Genomic DNA, 17,403 nt, shown 5'->3' on the forward strand with positions numbered 1-17,403 from the left:
CTTGGTTTGCCTCTCTCTCTCTCTTTTTCCCCTTTGCTCATTTCTTTTGTGTCTTAAAGTCCACATATGAGTGAGATCATATGGTATTTGTCTTTCTCTGACTGACTTATTTATTTTGCTTAGCATTATACTCTCTAGCTCCATCCATGTTGTTGCAAATGGCAAGATTTTGTTCTCTTTTGTGGCTGAGTAATATTCATATATATATATATACATACACACACAAATATATATATATATATTCATATATGTATCACATCTTCTTTATTCATTCATCAGTCACTGGCACTTGGGCTCTTTCCATAATTTGGCTAGCGTAGATGCTGCTGCTATTAAACACCGGGATGCATGTATCTGTCTGAATTAGTATTTTTGCATGCTTTGGGTAAATACCTACTGGTGTGATTGCTGGATCGCAGGGCAGCTCTGTTTATAACTTGCTGAAGAACTGCCATACTGTTTTCAGCAGTGGCTGCACCAGTTCATGTTCCCACCAACGGTGCAAGAGGGTTCAAGTGGGGAAAACCTAATAGAAAAGATTATTAACTGGTGAAAGTAGAAAGAAGGTCGTTAACTCCTCAAAGGAGTAAAAGAAGATTCTATGGATGGAGAAGTAGCAAGCTCATAAAGCACCCACCCTATCTGGGGCTTGGGGGTAGTGAGCAAGGGCAGAACTCAGCCGAGGTCTCCCTCCGGCAAGGCTGAGGTGGAGGTCTGCCCTGTGGTGAGGAGATGCACAGTGGAAGGCACGGTCCATGGGAGCAGGCTGCTGGCCTGGTCAGAGCATGTGCTGGAGAGCCTGGGCCAGAGTCGGTCCATTGCAGGAGCCCACTTGGTAGTGGGGAATTTAGTGAGGGTGGGCCGGTCTGGGAAGGCCACTGCAGGGAGCATCCCGAAATCACTGGCCTGCTGGCTGCTGAGCTAAAAGGCCGCACTGGCACTGGGAAGAGAGCCTCCTTGCCCTGCTGTGGCCTCAGTGTGGACAAAGCCAAGTAAGAAGCCATCTGATAAAGGAGAAAGGACAGGCTGCAGCCCCGAGGTCACAGCGCAGGGCGGGGAGGGGTGAATTTGGAGCTTGGAGGCCATGCGCCCAGCAGCACACACCCACTTGCCCTCTTCCGAGCTGAGCCCGGCCTCTGATTCCAGCCCCGTTGTTCCCTGCTCCTGAGTTCCGGTGGGTCTCGGTGTGATCCTGGTATTGGGAGTCATTCTCCGTGTGCTGGTGGCTGGGTCACGGCTTCCCCTGTGCTGGGGGCACGGAACCTGGCCTGCTGGAAGTCCCAGTGAATACATGGTGGCGGAGGACTTTCCTGGGCAGGGAGAGGAAAGTGGGGCGTATCCTCACCACACCTTCCACTCCTCTGATTCTGTGTGGCCTTGACTCCAGCGCATTCTGATGTGGGGCTGAGCGTGCCTCCCTGGGGGAGAGGGCCGCTGGTGCCAGCGCAGCCTGGCCGGGACTGTCGGGCTGGACGTGGCAGCCGTCGCTCTGTGTCTCAGGACTTATGGGTTGTAGATGCCTGTCTGTTGCCTCTTACTCTGCCAGTGACTATGGCCTCTCCTTTTCTGGGCTGGAATTTGGGCAATGATTATTTGAGCTCCAAAAACTCATTTGTTCATACCAGCCTGGGCCTTTGCTCTGTGAGGAAATGCCCAGTTCTGTGTTTGATCACGTTTGCCCTCTTTCTCGCTTCTTTAAAGCCAGGGCTTGAGTGTGGCCTTGGCCGGCCGTAGCACTGATTTCCCGCCATCTGCCACTGGTCCCCTGAGTCCCCAGCTGCAAAGTCTTTTTTTTTTTTTTTTTTAAAGATTTTATTTATTTACTCGAGACAGAGACAGTGAGAGAGAGCATTAACGAGGAGAAGGTCAGAGAGAGAAGCAGACTCCCCATGGAGCTGGGAGCCCGATGCGGGACTCGATCCCGGGACTCCAGGATCATGACCTGAGCCGAAGGCAGTCGTCCAACCAACTGAGCCACCCAGGCGTCCCCCCAGCTGCAAAGTCTTAAAGAGAATCTACCCCTTTCCCATAATTCTTCGACCCATCTAAGAACATGCTCTCTCCCTTCATTTCTTAGGATTAATTTCCTTCTCCCTGTGTCGTCCTCTCGGGGAAAAAAGGCTCTCCATGGCCCAGTTTGGATCAGGTACCCACATCCAGGCTGGAGGACTCTGCCCCAGGGGAAGGAGCCATGTGCATATAAGGCCCCCTGAGAGTGCACTGGGGCGCGAGGTGGTGGTGTCCAGCAGAGCCTGTAGTGGATGCTGGGGGCGGGGGGGGGGGGGAACCTCAGGACAGCTCCCAGGGCTGGAGGCGGGAGCATCCAGTCGGCTGTGGCCGGACGGGGCCAATGGGCTCCCTGGCTGCTGGGACAAGGCTTTTGAGGGCTGTGGTGGTATTTTAATTTCTGAAGTAACAGTTTTCTGTGTGGCTCACCTAGCAACTCATTGTAGGGGATCTTTAACTGTTTTCTTCCATCGTTGTTGCCAGAAGTTACTTAACTCTTCAGGTGGTTTATTGTCTCCAGTACGTGCTTATGTTGGCATCTTCTGTGACACTCAAGATAGTGCAAGTCCATCTAGGTGTTTCCCCTCTTGGTTGATTTTTTGGGGGTGAAGAGCTTCCCACAGGGCACTGGGCTCCTTTCTGTCTGAGCCCATGGCCCCATCCTGCAGCAGAAGCTGTAGTGCCAGGAAGGATGGGCCCTCCCAGTTCCAAGACCCTGCAATGAACTGGAGTGAGAACGGGGGATACACAGCCTAGGACCCAAGGGGGCCACCCCCTAGCTCTGGAAGGACAGAGGGCATCAGGCAGCCTGCTCTGTCCTAAGCGACTGGCCTAGCTGTGTGCTCCATGCCCCTGACATTTCCCAGTAAGACTCCTGAGAGTTGTAAAGTCCCAGTAAGACTTTAATGGAGTAACTTAAATGGAGTAAGACTCCATTTAAGAGGAGATCCATGCAAAAGTTTGCTGAGTTAAAAGAGCCCTAGGTTTGGAGCATTTCCTAGACCTTCCTTTGACCTCTATTAGCATTTCTTCATAAGCACAACACCTGGGTTTTTTATTTTTAAAGATACCAGTACCTGGCTCCCTGAGCTGCTGTAGGGATTCAAAGAAATGATGCAAACCACCGTGTTTTAGAGACTGTAGATCTCCAAGCAGGTAGTGTTGTTCGTGTGTCTGAGGCTTGGGTGGCATGTACACTTACTCCGTGCGCCCTCAACTGAATCATTAGTAGATTTGGTGAAAAGCCTTGAATGAATGCTCTGGTTCCTGGGCCAGGTGAGTTTCAATGGGAAGATGACCAGAAACATGGGAGCGGGCGGCCAGCCTTAGGCTGAAGCTAGGATTGACTGCCCTGGGTGCTGAGGCTGAAGGAGAGCATTAAGGCAGGAGGCGAGTGAAACGGGGTGTGTGTGTGTGCACTTGCTCACTCGCTCTGGGGAGTGAATCTCAGGGCTTTCCAGAGGGGGCCGGAGGAGGGACCGATGTCCAGTGGACAGTGGGCACTCACACCTTTCCGGCCCCGGCCTCTCTCCCTGCAGGTGCACCTCCGTTCTGCCAGGCGTCTCTGCGAGCTCTGCTGTGCCAACCGGGGCACTTTCATCAAGGTGGGCCAGCACCTGGGAGCCTTGGACTACCTGCTGCCGGAGGAGTACACCAGCACCCTGAAGGTGCTCCACAGCCAGGCCCCGCAGAGCAGCATGCATGAGGTCCGCCAGGTCATCCGCGAGGACCTGGGCAAGGAGGTAGCTGCGGGCCCAGGAGGGCCGGGGTCTGGGCTGCTGTGCTGTCGCTGGGGTCTGGGCTGCTGTGCTGTCGCTGCTGGGGGCTGGGGCTCCGCTCCAGAGTGGAAATGTACTTCTTGGCAACTCTCAGGAGTGAAATCAAAGGGGTTAACAAGGCGCCTCTGTGGCCCTCCGTGAAAAAGATGACTCGAACCTTCTGAAATAGTTGATAGGCAATTGCTTTTATTCTACCAAGTAATGTGATTCATAGGGCTCAATCCCAATAGCATCTGTCCGTTATTTAGTATTTACTGCGTGAGAACAGCTGTACCGCGTTCCCTGCAGTAGCTCACCTCGTCCTCGCGGCAGACGTAGGAGGTAGGTACTGTTATTTACTTGATTTTGCAGATGAGGAATAAAGGCTTAGGCAGAGGAGATAACCTCCCAGTTTAGGGCAGGAGCAAGGCCACAGGCCAGGAGGAGAAGGGTTAGGATGGAGGGACACCGGCGGAGGGGACAGGATTAGCATGGCACAGGCCTGTGCGTGGCTTTGCTTCTTGCCAAGACCGTTGGCCTCCCGCTTCCTCTAGCACGAGATTCACCCCCAAATTAAAACTAAATAAATCACTGTAATAACAGTGTGAAGTGCATCATTGCTGGCGTGTGGCAGCTCAGTGGGGGCGGCTGCAAGGGAAGAAAGGCAGTAGATTAACCCTTGGAGGCCGGCTTGTCTGTGGAGAGCCAGAGGAGGAGGCGAGAGCAGGTCAGTGGCACCCCTGTAAATCAGGGTGAAGAGAGATGAGAAGTTTGGGGTGTCAGCCCCGTGGTGGGCACACCCAGCTGGCCAAAGGATGTTTGGGGTCAAAAGATTTCATCTGGATCTTCAGGTCCTCTTCTCTAAGTTCCCCTGGCCGTGTGGTCCTGAGCATGGTGGCCTGTGGCTCCTGCCCCTCAGGTGTGTCAAGCCCTCGGAGAAAGGAGGCTAATGTCAAGGTCACGGTTCTGAGGGGGCGTTCTTCCCAGGTGGGAAGCTCGGCAGCCTCTGGTTTCTTACCGGGGCCCCCACAGGCGCACAATTGAAATCTTTCCTCTCCCCCTGCCTCCTCCTCCTCCCTTGGGGAAGATGGCATTTGTTCCCTGGTGACACACTTTCTCAGTCTGTGGGTGGAGGGAGGGGAAAGGGGCTGTGTGGGAAGCAGGGTAGGTGGGTGTGGGGGTGTGAGGGCGGGGAAAGTCACTCACTTTGCACTTCCCTCCTCCTCCCGCCTCTCCCGTGACACTGACGGAGCAGCTCGCCCTGCCAGGAAGAGGTCTGAGTGGATCCCACTGGTGGTGGGCTCCACGCCTGCCCTGGGACCCTCTGTGGAAAGCTCTGTTTCATCCCTGGTTTCAGGAATGTGGTTACAGGAAATTGGGACTTTCATGTTTCACCACCTGCTGGCTGGGTTCAAGTTCTTAGGTGGGCTCCAAAGGCCCCTAGAGATCAAAGTCTGCATAGCTCCCCCTAAATCTCAGGCCGAAAGAGCAGGGAGGGTGGCCAGAGAGAGCTCGAGGCTGTTGTGTTGGGGCTGCACGGGTTGATTGCATCTGTGCCTCTTGAGGAACCTTCCCACCATCAGAGGTCTTACAGGGTCATTAGTGTCCTCATACCAGTCCCTGTCCCAGGCAGATGAGGCTGGCCCCCGGGGTGTCCCCAGCAGGGTGCGGGAGATGACAGTGAGTTTGCATCTCTTCTGAACTCCATGATCTACATGTGACTCTGAATCTGTGCAAATCTTTGCACAGCAGCCAGTCCATGGGAGGGGGCGTAAGTAAAGGGGCACTGTCCTGGCATAGCGCTCTGTGGGGTTGGGGATGGGGTGGGGGCCACTGAGCTAAGGGAGAAGGGTGTGAGTGACAGGACAAGGCCTTGGATCTTCTGATTACGAGGCCAGTGCTTTGTCTCCTATGTAACAGAGCTTTCTCTCTGGCAGAAATAATTTGGAAATCTGTTTTCTTTCTTTTTAAAATTACTTTTATTAATGTATAATGTATTATTAGCCCCAGGGGTACAGGTCTGTGAATCATCAGGCTTACACATTTCACAGCACTCACCATAGCACACACCCTCCCCAATGTCCATAACCCCACCACCCTCTCCCTACTTACCTCCCCCCAGCAACCCTCAGTTTGTTTTGTGAGATTAAGAGTCTCATGGTTTGTCTCCCTCCCGATCCCATCTTGTTTCATTTTTTCCTTCCTTACTCCCCACAACCCCCTGCCCTGCCTCTCAAATTCCTCATATCAAAGAGATCATGTGATAATCGTCTTTCTGTGGTTGACTTTGGTGAACTTTGACTGTTTTCTGTGTCTTGGAAGTTTCTCAGCTAGTATTACCAGAAGGAAACTTACTTTTTTTGTTGTTGTTGTTGTTCCTTTTATTTTAAATGCTAGGTTGAAGTCCTGAAGGACAGGTTCTGGGAGGCAGTGAGAAGCCCGAACTCTAGGAGGTGGGGTCATTTCTGGTGACTCTAAAATTCCCAGGGTTGGGAATTGTCTCCACCTTGGTCCCCTAACTGCCCTTGGGACTGGAGGTGTGGGTGCAGTGCTTCCCGTAGCCAGCAGATGGCACCGGAGCTTGAGCGTCTGGGGAGAAGGCGGAAGACTTGGTCCTTTCCATCCAGCAGAGGGGAGCCCTGACAGGTGGCTGAGACTTGAGTTCTTTCTTCTCCTGGTCATGGCTCATGCCTTGGAAGGAGCTCAGGCTGACACCTTTGTGCCCTGAATGGGGAACACACAGGCCTAATCCATGAGGCTATAGACCGCCTTGGTCCCCAGAAGTTCTTGGCTCCCTGCTGGAGGACATGGCAGGGTTCTGACCACCAACCCATCCTTACACATTCCTCTTCTGGGCCAAGAGTCCTCAGAGGCCCCCTACAGGTATGATCAGCCTGTAGTTCTGTGTTTTGATACCCATTCCTTCATTTTCCATTCCTTCTCTCTTTTTGTTGTCCAAGTAGCTGGTATTTAGTGAGGAAGGTGCAGTGCTGGAAGCTTTGCTTGCAGCCGAGGATGGGTAAGACCTCATTCTAGCCCTTGTAGTCTGGGGTCATTGGGAGGTACAAGTCTCTGTAGTAGCTGGCCATGTAAATGCCCACTGGTTTATAGGAGAGAGAGACACAGACAGACAGGGAGAGAGTTAGGTTACATTTGGGTGGATTGAGACTGTCTGAAGCAGATGGCATCTGACTCAGGCTCTCAAGGATGGCTGGGATTGGAGGAAGTAGAGGTTGGAGGAGGGGACTTCTGGAGGATGAGATGGGCTAAGCAAGTGTACAGGCACTGGAGAGCATAAAGCACAGAGATTGCATGGTGAATGGTCTTGTTGACTAGCATATGGGGTTCAGTTTGGTGAACAGTGGAGCTGAGGTTGCAAAGTTTGTGCTGAGGTCACACTGTGAAGGGCCTCCAATGTCTTTTTTCATAATGTGAGCCTAAGGGAGAGGAGAACTTGGAGAGGGACCCAACCAAAGGAGGATGGAGTGGAACCAGATTTTCTTAGCAAGGTGGGAGATGAGGTCATCTTTTCCAGGTGGGGAAAAGGGAAGGTGGGAGGTTTGAGGTAGGTGGAGAGCTTGGGGAAAGCAGTTATAGTGGGACTTAGGAAGACATGATAGAATTGTCAGCGGCACTGCTACAGTTATCCATGGTTGTGGACATGCTCACATCCTTTCTCCTACCCTCTCCTTAACTAACACACACACACACGCGCGCGCACACACACACACACACACACACACACACACACACACATCTGATCTCATTACAATATATTTCAATAAATGATCCAGTTTTGTTTTTGTTTTGGAATATACTTGAATCAGATTAAGGTTCTTTCCAGCTCTAAAGTTGTATGAAAAAACGGAAGGAAATGAGATCAGCTGCCCGAGTGATGCCCAGAAACACCTTTGTTAAGGGGCACTGCTTGTACTGGTCTTCGGGGTTGGGGTTTGGTGTGTGTACTCTGAAACATGTTGGTGTTTTCATTTATTTATTTATTTATTTAAAGACTTTACTTATTTATTTGACAGAGACAGTGAGAGAGGGAACACAAGCAGGGGAAGCAGGAGAGGGAGCAGCAGGCTTCCCGCGGAGCAGGGAGCCAGATGTGGGGCTCGATCCCAGGATGCTGGCCGGGATCATGACTCGAGCTGAAGGCAGACGCCTAATGACTGAGCCAGCCAGGTGCCCCGGTGTTATTTTTAAACTGCAGTATTTTATTAATTTCTGACTCTTTTTTAAAAAAAAGATTTATTTATTTATTTTAGAGAGAGGGTGTGTGTGCATGTATAGTGGGGGGGGGGGCAGAAGGAGAGAAACTCTTGAGCAGACTCCACACTGAACATGGAGCCCAGTATGGGGCTCGATCTCAAGACCCTGAGATCACGACCTGAGCTGAAACCAAGAGTCAGATGCTCAACCTGTTAGGCCCCCCAGGCGCCCCTTTGAAATTTGATTTAGCATTCTCTTACCCCTGAGCTCCCACAAGGTGGGGATCTAGACTTGAACTTGTTCTATAACTTCCCATAGTACCCAGGGACACATGCTGTGTGTCACAGGAGATCCGTGTTCTTGATGCACCATCTGGCCAGGGGGTCCAATGGAACATGGAAAGGAACCACTGTGCATCAGGTGGGAGAATGCGTACCTTGTGGCTTCTTACAAATCTATAGGTACAGGTGGAAGGTGACATTCTTATCCTGCTTTGCTCAAGGTATAAGCAAAAAGAAAGTGATGAAGAAGCGCTTCTCCCAGGAACCTCTGTCATTTATTAAGCTTGGCAGGGGTGGCAGAGAGAAGGCACTCTTGGCAAGAGACCGGCAAGAGCAGAAGTAGAACGCAGGCAGGTGAGGCAGGAGAATGCCTGGCCCGTGTGAGGGCTTCCTGGTGGTGGTGGGGCATCCGGTGGGGGCAGTGCAGACCCTGGACAGAGACTGGAGCAGGGGCTTCCATGGAGGCCTTGGGGCTGGCCATGGATAGGGGATGGCAAACTCTGGGCTGATCCTTGTCATTTCACGCAAGACCTCTGCTGGTACGTGGAGAGCTGTGTGACAAGCAGGGAAAGGCACCCCCTCTGGGCACCCCTTCCTGCAGGTGGCACCTCTGCCAGGGCTGGGTTTCCTTCTTCTATTAGTCAGGGTTCTCCAGAGAAACCGAGCCAATAGGGTGTGTATGTGTGCGTGTGTGTGTATGTAATAAGTAGAAAAATTGATTGGTTTAAAGAATTGACTTATGCAGTTGTGGAGGTTGATAAGTCTTGCTTCTTTGATGTGTGTGGGGAGGCATCTGGCTGGAGGTCCAGGAAGAGTGGAAATTGCAGTTTGAGTCTAAAGGCTGTCTGCTGGCAGAATTCCCTGTTGCTCCAGGTCAGTCTTGATCTATTCAAGCCTTCAACTGATTGGATGAGACCCACCCATGTTACAGAGGACAGTCTGCTTTACTCAAAGTCTACTGATTTTTTAAAAAGGACTTATATATTCATTTTGGAGGGAGAGAGTACGCGTGCATGTGAGTGGGGGGAGGGGCAGAGAGAAAGAATCTTCAGGCAGTTTCCCTGCTGAGCGCAGAGCCCCATGCAGGGCTTACTCTTAAGACCCATGAGATCATGACCTGAGCCAAAACCAAGAATTGGACGCTTACCAACTGAGCCACCCAGGACCCCCCCCCCCCCCAAAGTCTACTGACTTAAAGGTAAATCTTATTCAAAAAGATCCTTACAGAGACATTAGAATAAAGTCTGACCAAGTGTCCGGGCACCATGGCTCCGCAAAGTTGACACATAACATTATCCATGCAGGTCCCCCATGGGACCCCTCAGTCAGGACTGCCCATCTGTACCTTTGGTCCCTACAGCCGAGTTTCCTATTGAGAGTAGGAGCTAAAGTGCTTGCCGATGTATTGGCTGTGTGACCTTGGGTGGGTTACTTATCTTCTCCATCTCTCATTTTCCTCACCTGTAAAATGGGGATACTGACAGCACATGCCACACAGCCTGACTGTGGGGGTTAAATGAATTAACAGACGTGGAGCACGTGGAGCCTGTAGGCAGAGAGCAAATGGCCTGCAAATGTTAGCTGCCCTCCTGGAGTTATGCTGGATGCTTTATATGCCTGAGGAACCCAGATTCGGAGAGGCCTGCAAATGGCAGGGTTGGATCTTCAACCAGGTTCTCTGAGAGCTCGTACGGCTCTCTGTCCTGATACGGCTTTGCTAGTAGAATTCTCCTTTCTCTTCCCTGCTCAGTACCCAGCATTTCATCTGTTGGTCAAGACTCTCCCCTCCAGTGCCTTGGGAGCCTGACCCGTGGGCTTCTTAAATCCTACCTGTGACCCCCACCTTGGTGGGGGTGGTACTGGCAGCTCAGCCTGGCCGTGTCAACCATAGCCTTGTCCTGAGGCCATCAGCAGCATCTGCTTTGTGCTATTGGTGCCTGGAGCTGACTCCCCAGACAAGGGGTTGAGGACAGCCACGGGTGCCCAGGGTCACGAGTTGGTGGCTGTACTGTGTTCAGGACCCAGCCCTCTTCCTTGCAGGCTGTCAGCTGGACTTGGCCTCCCTTGCCTTGGAGGAGCTGGGTGTGGACGTATGTGGGGACAGACATGCCCTGGGTTGGACTGGGGCAAGGGACATGGTTGGGGCAGAGGGGCTGGAGGAGCCAGTTTTACCTGGGGGACCTGTGCCTGCGGAAAACTTCCCCTCCTCGGTGACACATGCCTCTGTCTTGTATTCCTTGCTGCCTTCTTTGTAGTGTTGTTCCAGCTTCTCCCTGCCCTTACTTCCTCCCATTGACTGCGCGTAGCTCTCTGCCCAATGCTGTGCCAGCCCCTGGGCGTCCCTGTCCCCTGGAGCTCTTGCCCCTGTCCTTGCACACGGGTAGCGGCTTGGCTGAGGCCAGCTCAGCCTTCACCACCCCAGCTGCTCCGCGCTCTGGAGCTCGGGACCGCCTGGAAGGCTTCGGCTCTTTTTAGATTTGCTTCCCTCGGTCTTCAGCACAACCTTTGTTCTGGCTTCTGGTTCCCCGAGACGGCTGCGGTGTGCGCATTCTGGGAGGGGAGCAGAAGGAGCTGGTGGCCGCCAAGCTGTCTGTGGGGAGCACTGGGGGGCAAGGGAGAGTGATTCCCCTCCTCTGGGCTTCCCAGCAGCTCTCCATAAAAACTACATTTATATTAAAAACATAATGAAGAAAAAAAAACCATTTTTCCCCCCAATCATACTGAACATCAAAAGGAGATTTTTATCAATTATGGGAGAGAGATTTTGGCCATAAAATGGTAATTTAACGAGTGGGAGATGGATGGCGGGAAGCATTAATGTCATCCGGGACGGATAGTGTGCTATTAGTCACTGGGGGAGAGACTGAGGTGGCCGCCATGGTGCTGGCTCTTCTTCCCTGGCTGCCTGGTGTCCCTGCCTCCTCCCTGAGCAGCTGCCCTGCCCCAGCCCCGAGAAACCTCCTCCTTGGGGGCTGTGCTCCATCTCCAGGGCCCCTTCATTCTGTGGCCCCACAGCTTCCACGTTGCCCTTACCTAGCCTGGGCCACGTCCCTCCTGTGCCTGTGGAACAGAGCCCCCCAGAGAGCAGGTCAGAGCTGTTCCCCTCTCTCTTTCCTGCTCCAGTCTTCACACAGAGACACTCTGGCCCCACGGGGGGTTCACTGCATGCACCCCAAGGCCTGTGCTCTTACTTCCCCTCCTTAACTCAGCAGACCCCTTCTCATCCTTTGAACTCTGGCTCTAACACCACCACCACACTCGTGGACACACGGCCTGAATGCTCGCTGGGTGTCAGACACTGTCTCAGAAGTTTCCTGTAGATCATCTTACTTCTCACTAGGACCCTCTGAGATCAGTCCTAATATTACTTATTTTACAGACGGGAAACTGAGGCACGTTTTCCAGTGAAATCATACCCTTGTCCTCCTCATGGCCCCCCCCCTCCGCCCCTAGTCAGTATTAGTGGCTCTTTTGTGTTTCCTCTGGGCACTTTCTGTCCTAGCACAGCTCTAACACCATTGTTTGTTGCATTCAGATTGATTGTTTTTCCATCTCGAAACTCCCATGGGACTTAGTGTGGGCTCTGCACATAGTAGGTGTTAGAAAGTGTGGTTGCATTGATTGCAGAATGACTTTGTGTGCCCCTGTCCCCTTGAAGCCTTCACCGACCTCTTCAGCCAGGTTGGATTGTGAATCAGAGTACTTGGTTTCCCTCTTGTGTCTGTCTGGTCATTTCAGTGCTGGGTGTGTGTTCTCGGGGTGGGTGGTCTCCCACTCTCCTTGGGGTTCTCTCAGAGCACTGCCCAGTGCCTGGCACACCAGAGGTGCTACTAATGTGTTGTTAGCCGCACGGAGACACTCGGATGCAGGACATCATGGCGTTATGGGTCCTGGAGTTCTCGAGGTGGCCCGCTCTGCGCCTGCCTGGGTCTTGCTTCCAGAATCCCCTGGGGTGTTCCTGTTGGAGCCTGTGGAGGGCTGTGTGAGGGTGTGTCTAGGGCTGTCTCAACTATGAGCTGAGGGCAAGGGCAGGGTCTGTCTTCTGGAGAGAACAGGAGGGTCATTTCCAAGGTAGTTTGGCATATGGTTAATAATAGACTTTGGAGTTAGAGAGCCTTGCATGAATCCCAAATGTTACCAGATTTTCACTGCATCTTTAGTTGTTTCTGAGACTTAGTCCTCTCATCTGTAAACAGGGATGATGGCAGAACCTCCACACTAATAGGGCCGTGATGAGGATTGAGTGCTAGGGCCCATCTGGGGCGCACAGTGAATCCTGGCAGCTGTTAGCTCTGGTCGTCACGTGCAGAGCTCTTGTGAGGACAAAATGAAGCAGGCACACTGGGACCCTCAATTACATCCAGCACCCCACTGGTGCCTGGGTCTTCCTGTCGGTTGACAAACACTGGCTTTTCTGGTTTGGCCTTCGTCATTCAGTGGCAGGCGCCTTAGACAAAAGTTCCCCAAGAGAATCACGTACTCCTGAGTTGTGATGGTTTAGAAATCGCCCTGTCCAAGGCCTGTGTTTCATTGGCAAGGAAACTGAGGCTCAGAGCGGGAAGTCACTGGCTGGGTGTTGGTGGAACCAGGACTCAAACCCGGGTCTCCTGACTCCGATGCAGTGTTCATCCTCCTGTTCAGGGCTGGGAGCTTGCTGCCTGGAGTGAGGCCAACACTCAGAGACACGCTGGTCTTGCTGTTGGAGAAACCCAGAGGGGCTCCACTGGCTTTCGCCCTCCATGGGACTTTGTGGCCTCCTGGGGGCTTTGAGGAAGCCCTATTTTCTTAAGTTCATCCCTCATGCTGAGAGGATTCTGGATGTTCTTTGTATCCTTTAGCAAGCCCTCCGACTTGCCAGTGGTTGGGATGATTATACCCATGTGCTCACCGTTCACCTTCAATCCACAGACCAGGCTGTGGTATGTCCCCTTCCCACACCCACCCTCCCACCCCGGCCCTTTAGGCTCTAACCTGTAGGGTCTTGCCCAAACCCAGCCCTCCTCTGAGCTGCTGTGTTGGGCCTGCTCGCTGGAGAAAGCGCCTCAGCTGACAGCAGCCCCGTTTGCAGACTCTGGAAGGTCGGGGGCCACCACCGACTGCGTCGCTCCCTCCGAAAGTACAGATTTGTTGAGCAGCCGATAGGTACTTACCTCCGTGCCAACGCTGTGGGGGATATAGAATGTGTCAAAGCCGTGGCCCTCCCTCCCCAAGCCGGGCAGACAGAACAATTCACAGAGGAAGTAATTACAGAGAACAATTAAGCACTCAGCTGTGGGGCTGGTGCAGGAAAGGTTCAGGGGGAAGTTCAGAAGAGGGTTCTTAGAGGAGGTGGCCCTCGGAAGATGAGCAAGATGGAAGGAGCGAAAGCCCGAGGCCATTGGAGGCTGGCGGTGCAGCGTCTCCATGGGACCCAGGTGCAGAGGCGCGGGGCTGGGTGGTGGGGCCCTGTGGTTGGGCTGTGTTAGATCATGAGGGCTGCTGTGACACGGACCGGCGGCTCAAACCACAGAAATCTGTTGTCTCAGTTCTGGTGGGCAGGAGCCCGAGACCCGGGTGCCTGGGGGTTAGGGAGGAGCGGGTGCACCCACGGCAGTGAGGGGCCTCTGCTCCCAGCCTCCCCTCTAGCTTCGGGTGGTTTGCTGGCCGTCTTCATCCTTCTTCGGCCCATAGAAGTGCCATTCTGATCTCCGCCTTCATGCTCATCCAGTGTGCTTCCTGTGTGTGTGTCTGTTTCTGTGTCCAAGTTGCCCCCTTTCTTAAGGACACTGTCATATTGGCTTAGCGCCCCCCACTTCCCATGCCAGGGTGACCTCATCTTACACTGTTTCCAAGTAAGGTCACATTCCGAAAGTCAGGTCCTGGAAGTTAGGACCCCAACCTGTGAATATTTGGGGGCCACAGTTCAAGCTGGCTTCGGTGAGGGCATGAGCGCTTTTGCTGGGAACCAGCTGAGGCAAGAGGACTGACATATTGTGTCCTGTGACCATGCTTTGGGCAGGCACGGGGCTGAGTGGGCCTTTTGGGGTGCTCTTCTAGGACTCCTCTCTGTCTCTCATGTTCTTCCTGCAGGCCGGCTCTATTCACAGCTGGTTTCCTCTGTGGGCTGCTGCCCCCGGCAGCGCTCAGCCTCACCTTTTCCCGGGCTTGCCGCAAGCAGGGTCTTACCCTCCTTCCTGTCCCAAACACTCCACTTTCCTTTTACGAAATTCTGGATCAGGACTCTGCCCAACTGAGCCTAAGTCAAGGGTTGTGCTGGGTGGAATGGTGTCCCCCCACACTCCTCCACCTCATTCCTGTCTTCCTAGAACCTGAGAATATGAAATGAGGTATTTGCAGCTGTAATTCGGTAACTTAAGTTGATAGTGCATTGGGGTGGGCCCTACATCCGGCCACTGGTGGCCTTGCGAGGGAGCCATGCGGCGGCGGCAGTAGAAGTGGGATGCCGCTGCAAACCGAGGAGATGCCAAGATCGCTGGCAGCCGCTGGGAGTTAGGAAGAGCCGGGAAGGCTCCTCCCTGGGGCCTGCTGAGGGGATGCAGGCCCACCAGCACCTTGATTTCAGATGGCTAGCCCCAAGAACAGGGAGTCAATACATTTCTGTTGTTTTAAGCACCTGTTTGTGGTGATTTGTTATAATCGCCCTGGGAAACACACACATCCCTGGCCACTCATAGAGGCCGGAGAAGGTGGGGTCTGTCAGAAGATACCATCCTTCTCATTTAAACCCCAAGGTGACGGGTGGGGTGGGGTGGGAAGCAGTAGGGCAGAACGTAGCCTAAAAGATGTTCATGTCCTCAGATGATAATGGCAGGAGACTTTCTGTTTGGTACTTGCCAGGTAGTACACACAGTGGCTGGCTGTTTTATAGATATTGTTTCTAATGGTTACAATAACTCGACAGGTTGGTAGATTTTACCCTTCCAGTTTTCCAAATGAGGAAGCTGGGGCTCTGGTAGGTTAAGCAGTGGCCTCCGTCTCCTAGCTAGAAGAGGCAGAGCCCCCGCTTTGAGCACTGTTGCCTGAGCCCTCACCCCTCCCACTGTGCAGCTGCCGCCCCCGAGAATAGCCTGGTTTCTGGAGGGCGAGACAATGGGGGTAGGGTTGTAGCACTGGATCTTGATGTGCAGGCTTTAGGGCGTCACCATGGGCCCCAGATCTTAGAACTGTGTTCAGTCTGATCAGCTGATAGTGTCTGTATATGTGTGTGCATGCACACACGTGTGTGTGTGTGTGCATGTGTATGTGTGCGTGGGCCTCTGCGGCTGATTTTTGGGCAGAGTCCGCCAACAGTGCAGGACAGCTGGAGGGGTGCAAGGCAGGAGCTGTGCCAGGAGGCTCTTTCCTTCTTCCACATCTGGTCAAGGTGAACTCTTTCTTTTGAGCGTATTTGTGCTGTTTCCTGGAGCTGGGGCGTGGCCAGCTTTTCTCACCGCTGCCTGGGTTGGCACTCAAGAGTGGCACTCAGAGTGAGTGTACCTGACTGGGCAGTGGGGTCAGGAGGCGACAAGTCAGAGATGGAGAGCCACAGCCACTGCTCTAGAAGGAGTGGCCCTGACAGCTGACCCTCTGCCCTTGGGACTGCCAAGCCGACCACGGGTGGGGTCCTTATCTTCTCCTTGCATGAACTCATGGCATGCCTTCCCTCCCGTAAGGGGAGGGGTGGGTCTCTTCTTGCAGACTGCTCAGGGTTGGGGTGGGCAGCGTGGGCAGGGTGGGTGTGATTGCTGGGGCTCCGATGGCTTCTTCCCATGTCCAGGTGAGCCAGAGGATGTTCTTTCTTTACTGGTGACGATTGGGGCAGAAGCAATGGTTTGGAGTCCCGGATCCCGCAGTGTCTTAGAGGGAACATGATTGCCCACCTTAGCGGGATGCTAACCACGTGGGAGGTGCTCATCCCGGCCGGGCACTCCCAGGAGACGACTCCAAGGACAGGATTCTGGTGGGAGTGGTTTTGTGGGAAGCTCAGGGGCAGCCAGGAGGGAAGTGGGAGCGTGGTTCAGGAAGAGAAGGGCCTTAAACCCGCTCCCGCCATAGGGACACAGGGAACTAGTGTCCAACACTCACTTTAAAATCATCCAACCAAGAAAGCCTCTGCCTTTGGCTCAGGTCATGGTCTCAGGATCCTGGGATTGAGCCCTGCATTGGGCTCTCTGCACCTCGCGGAGCCTGCTTCCTCCTCTCTCTGCCCACTTGTGATCTCTGTCTGTCAAATAAATAAAATCTTTAAAAAAAAAAAATCTTAAAAAAAAAATCATTCCAAGGGCCAAGGGAGAAGGTTGGGTGTTTATACACCAGCTTCCTACCTTCACAGAGACGGTAGCTCCTGAGGGCTGCTAATTTCTCCAGATGGAGAAAGAGCCCCCCGGGAGCAGACGAAAATGTTGATGTTGCAGGAGGCAGCAGGGGAAAGATCTGAAGGGATGGATGGGTGCCGGCAGGTGTGGTGCAATGGTGCCCCCTATAATCCCCAGAGCTGCCGTGTGGGGCAGTACTAGCATCCAAGTCAAGGCCAGAGAGGTTGAGACACGTGTCTGAGGTTGCACAGAGATAGGAGGTTGAGTCGGGAGCAAAACCAGGGCTGACTGCACATTACAAGGTCCTAAGCCTCATGTTCTCTTGCTCTCTGGAAGGAGCCCTGGGCCTTTCCCCAGGTTTCTTGTCCTAGCAGTTTATGGCTTCTCCCGGCATTCCCAAGTGGGAGGTGGGACAGACAGACCGGGAACCCCTGCAGGTCAAGGAACTGCCTATTGATTTGTCCTTCCCTGGGATGCGTTAGATGTTTTCAAATACACATCCTCGTTTTAGTATATGTGCTGCCGAAGCAAGCACCACATCCTCGTTTTAGTCCTCACAAATTGAGGCGAGTTAGGTGTCCTTTCCTGGTTTTCCCCAGTCACAGCTTACTAAGCTGTAACACTAAGTAACTTACTCAGGATCACACAGTAGGACAGCAGCTCAGCTGGAACCAAACCTGAGTGTTACCTGACTGTAGAGACACAGCACGCTCGAGTCCCACAGGCTGCTGCAGGACGTGTGGGACAGGAAGGGCCTGAGAGACCCAGTGTGCGCCCAAGGGCCGCACTCTTTCCCCTAACAATGCATCAGCCCACCATCTTGCCTTTGGCCCCGGCCCGGCTCTGGAT

At 53.3% G+C, this 17,403-nt stretch overlaps 1 protein-coding gene across 4 annotated transcripts in view; it reads left to right on the forward strand.

Annotated features, from left to right (window-relative positions):
* Positions 1–17,403, forward strand: part of ADCK1 (aarF domain containing kinase 1) — a 118,698-nt gene that overhangs the window by 45,507 nt on the left and 55,788 nt on the right. For 3 of the 4 annotated variants that reach the window (XM_082733677.1, XM_082733679.1, XM_082733680.1), the window contains one exon: positions 3,546–3,749. The exons of the other annotated variant lie outside the window; for it this stretch is intronic. In XM_082733677.1, coding sequence (XP_082589803.1) covers positions 3,546–3,749 — 204 coding nt within the window. The remainder of the gene's footprint in view (positions 1–3,545; positions 3,750–17,403) is intronic. 4 annotated transcript variants of the gene reach the window in all.

Source organism: Mustela nivalis (assembly GCF_964662115.1).
Source record: "Mustela nivalis genome assembly, chromosome: 6".
NCBI lineage: Eukaryota > Metazoa > Chordata > Mammalia > Carnivora > Mustelidae > Mustela > Mustela nivalis.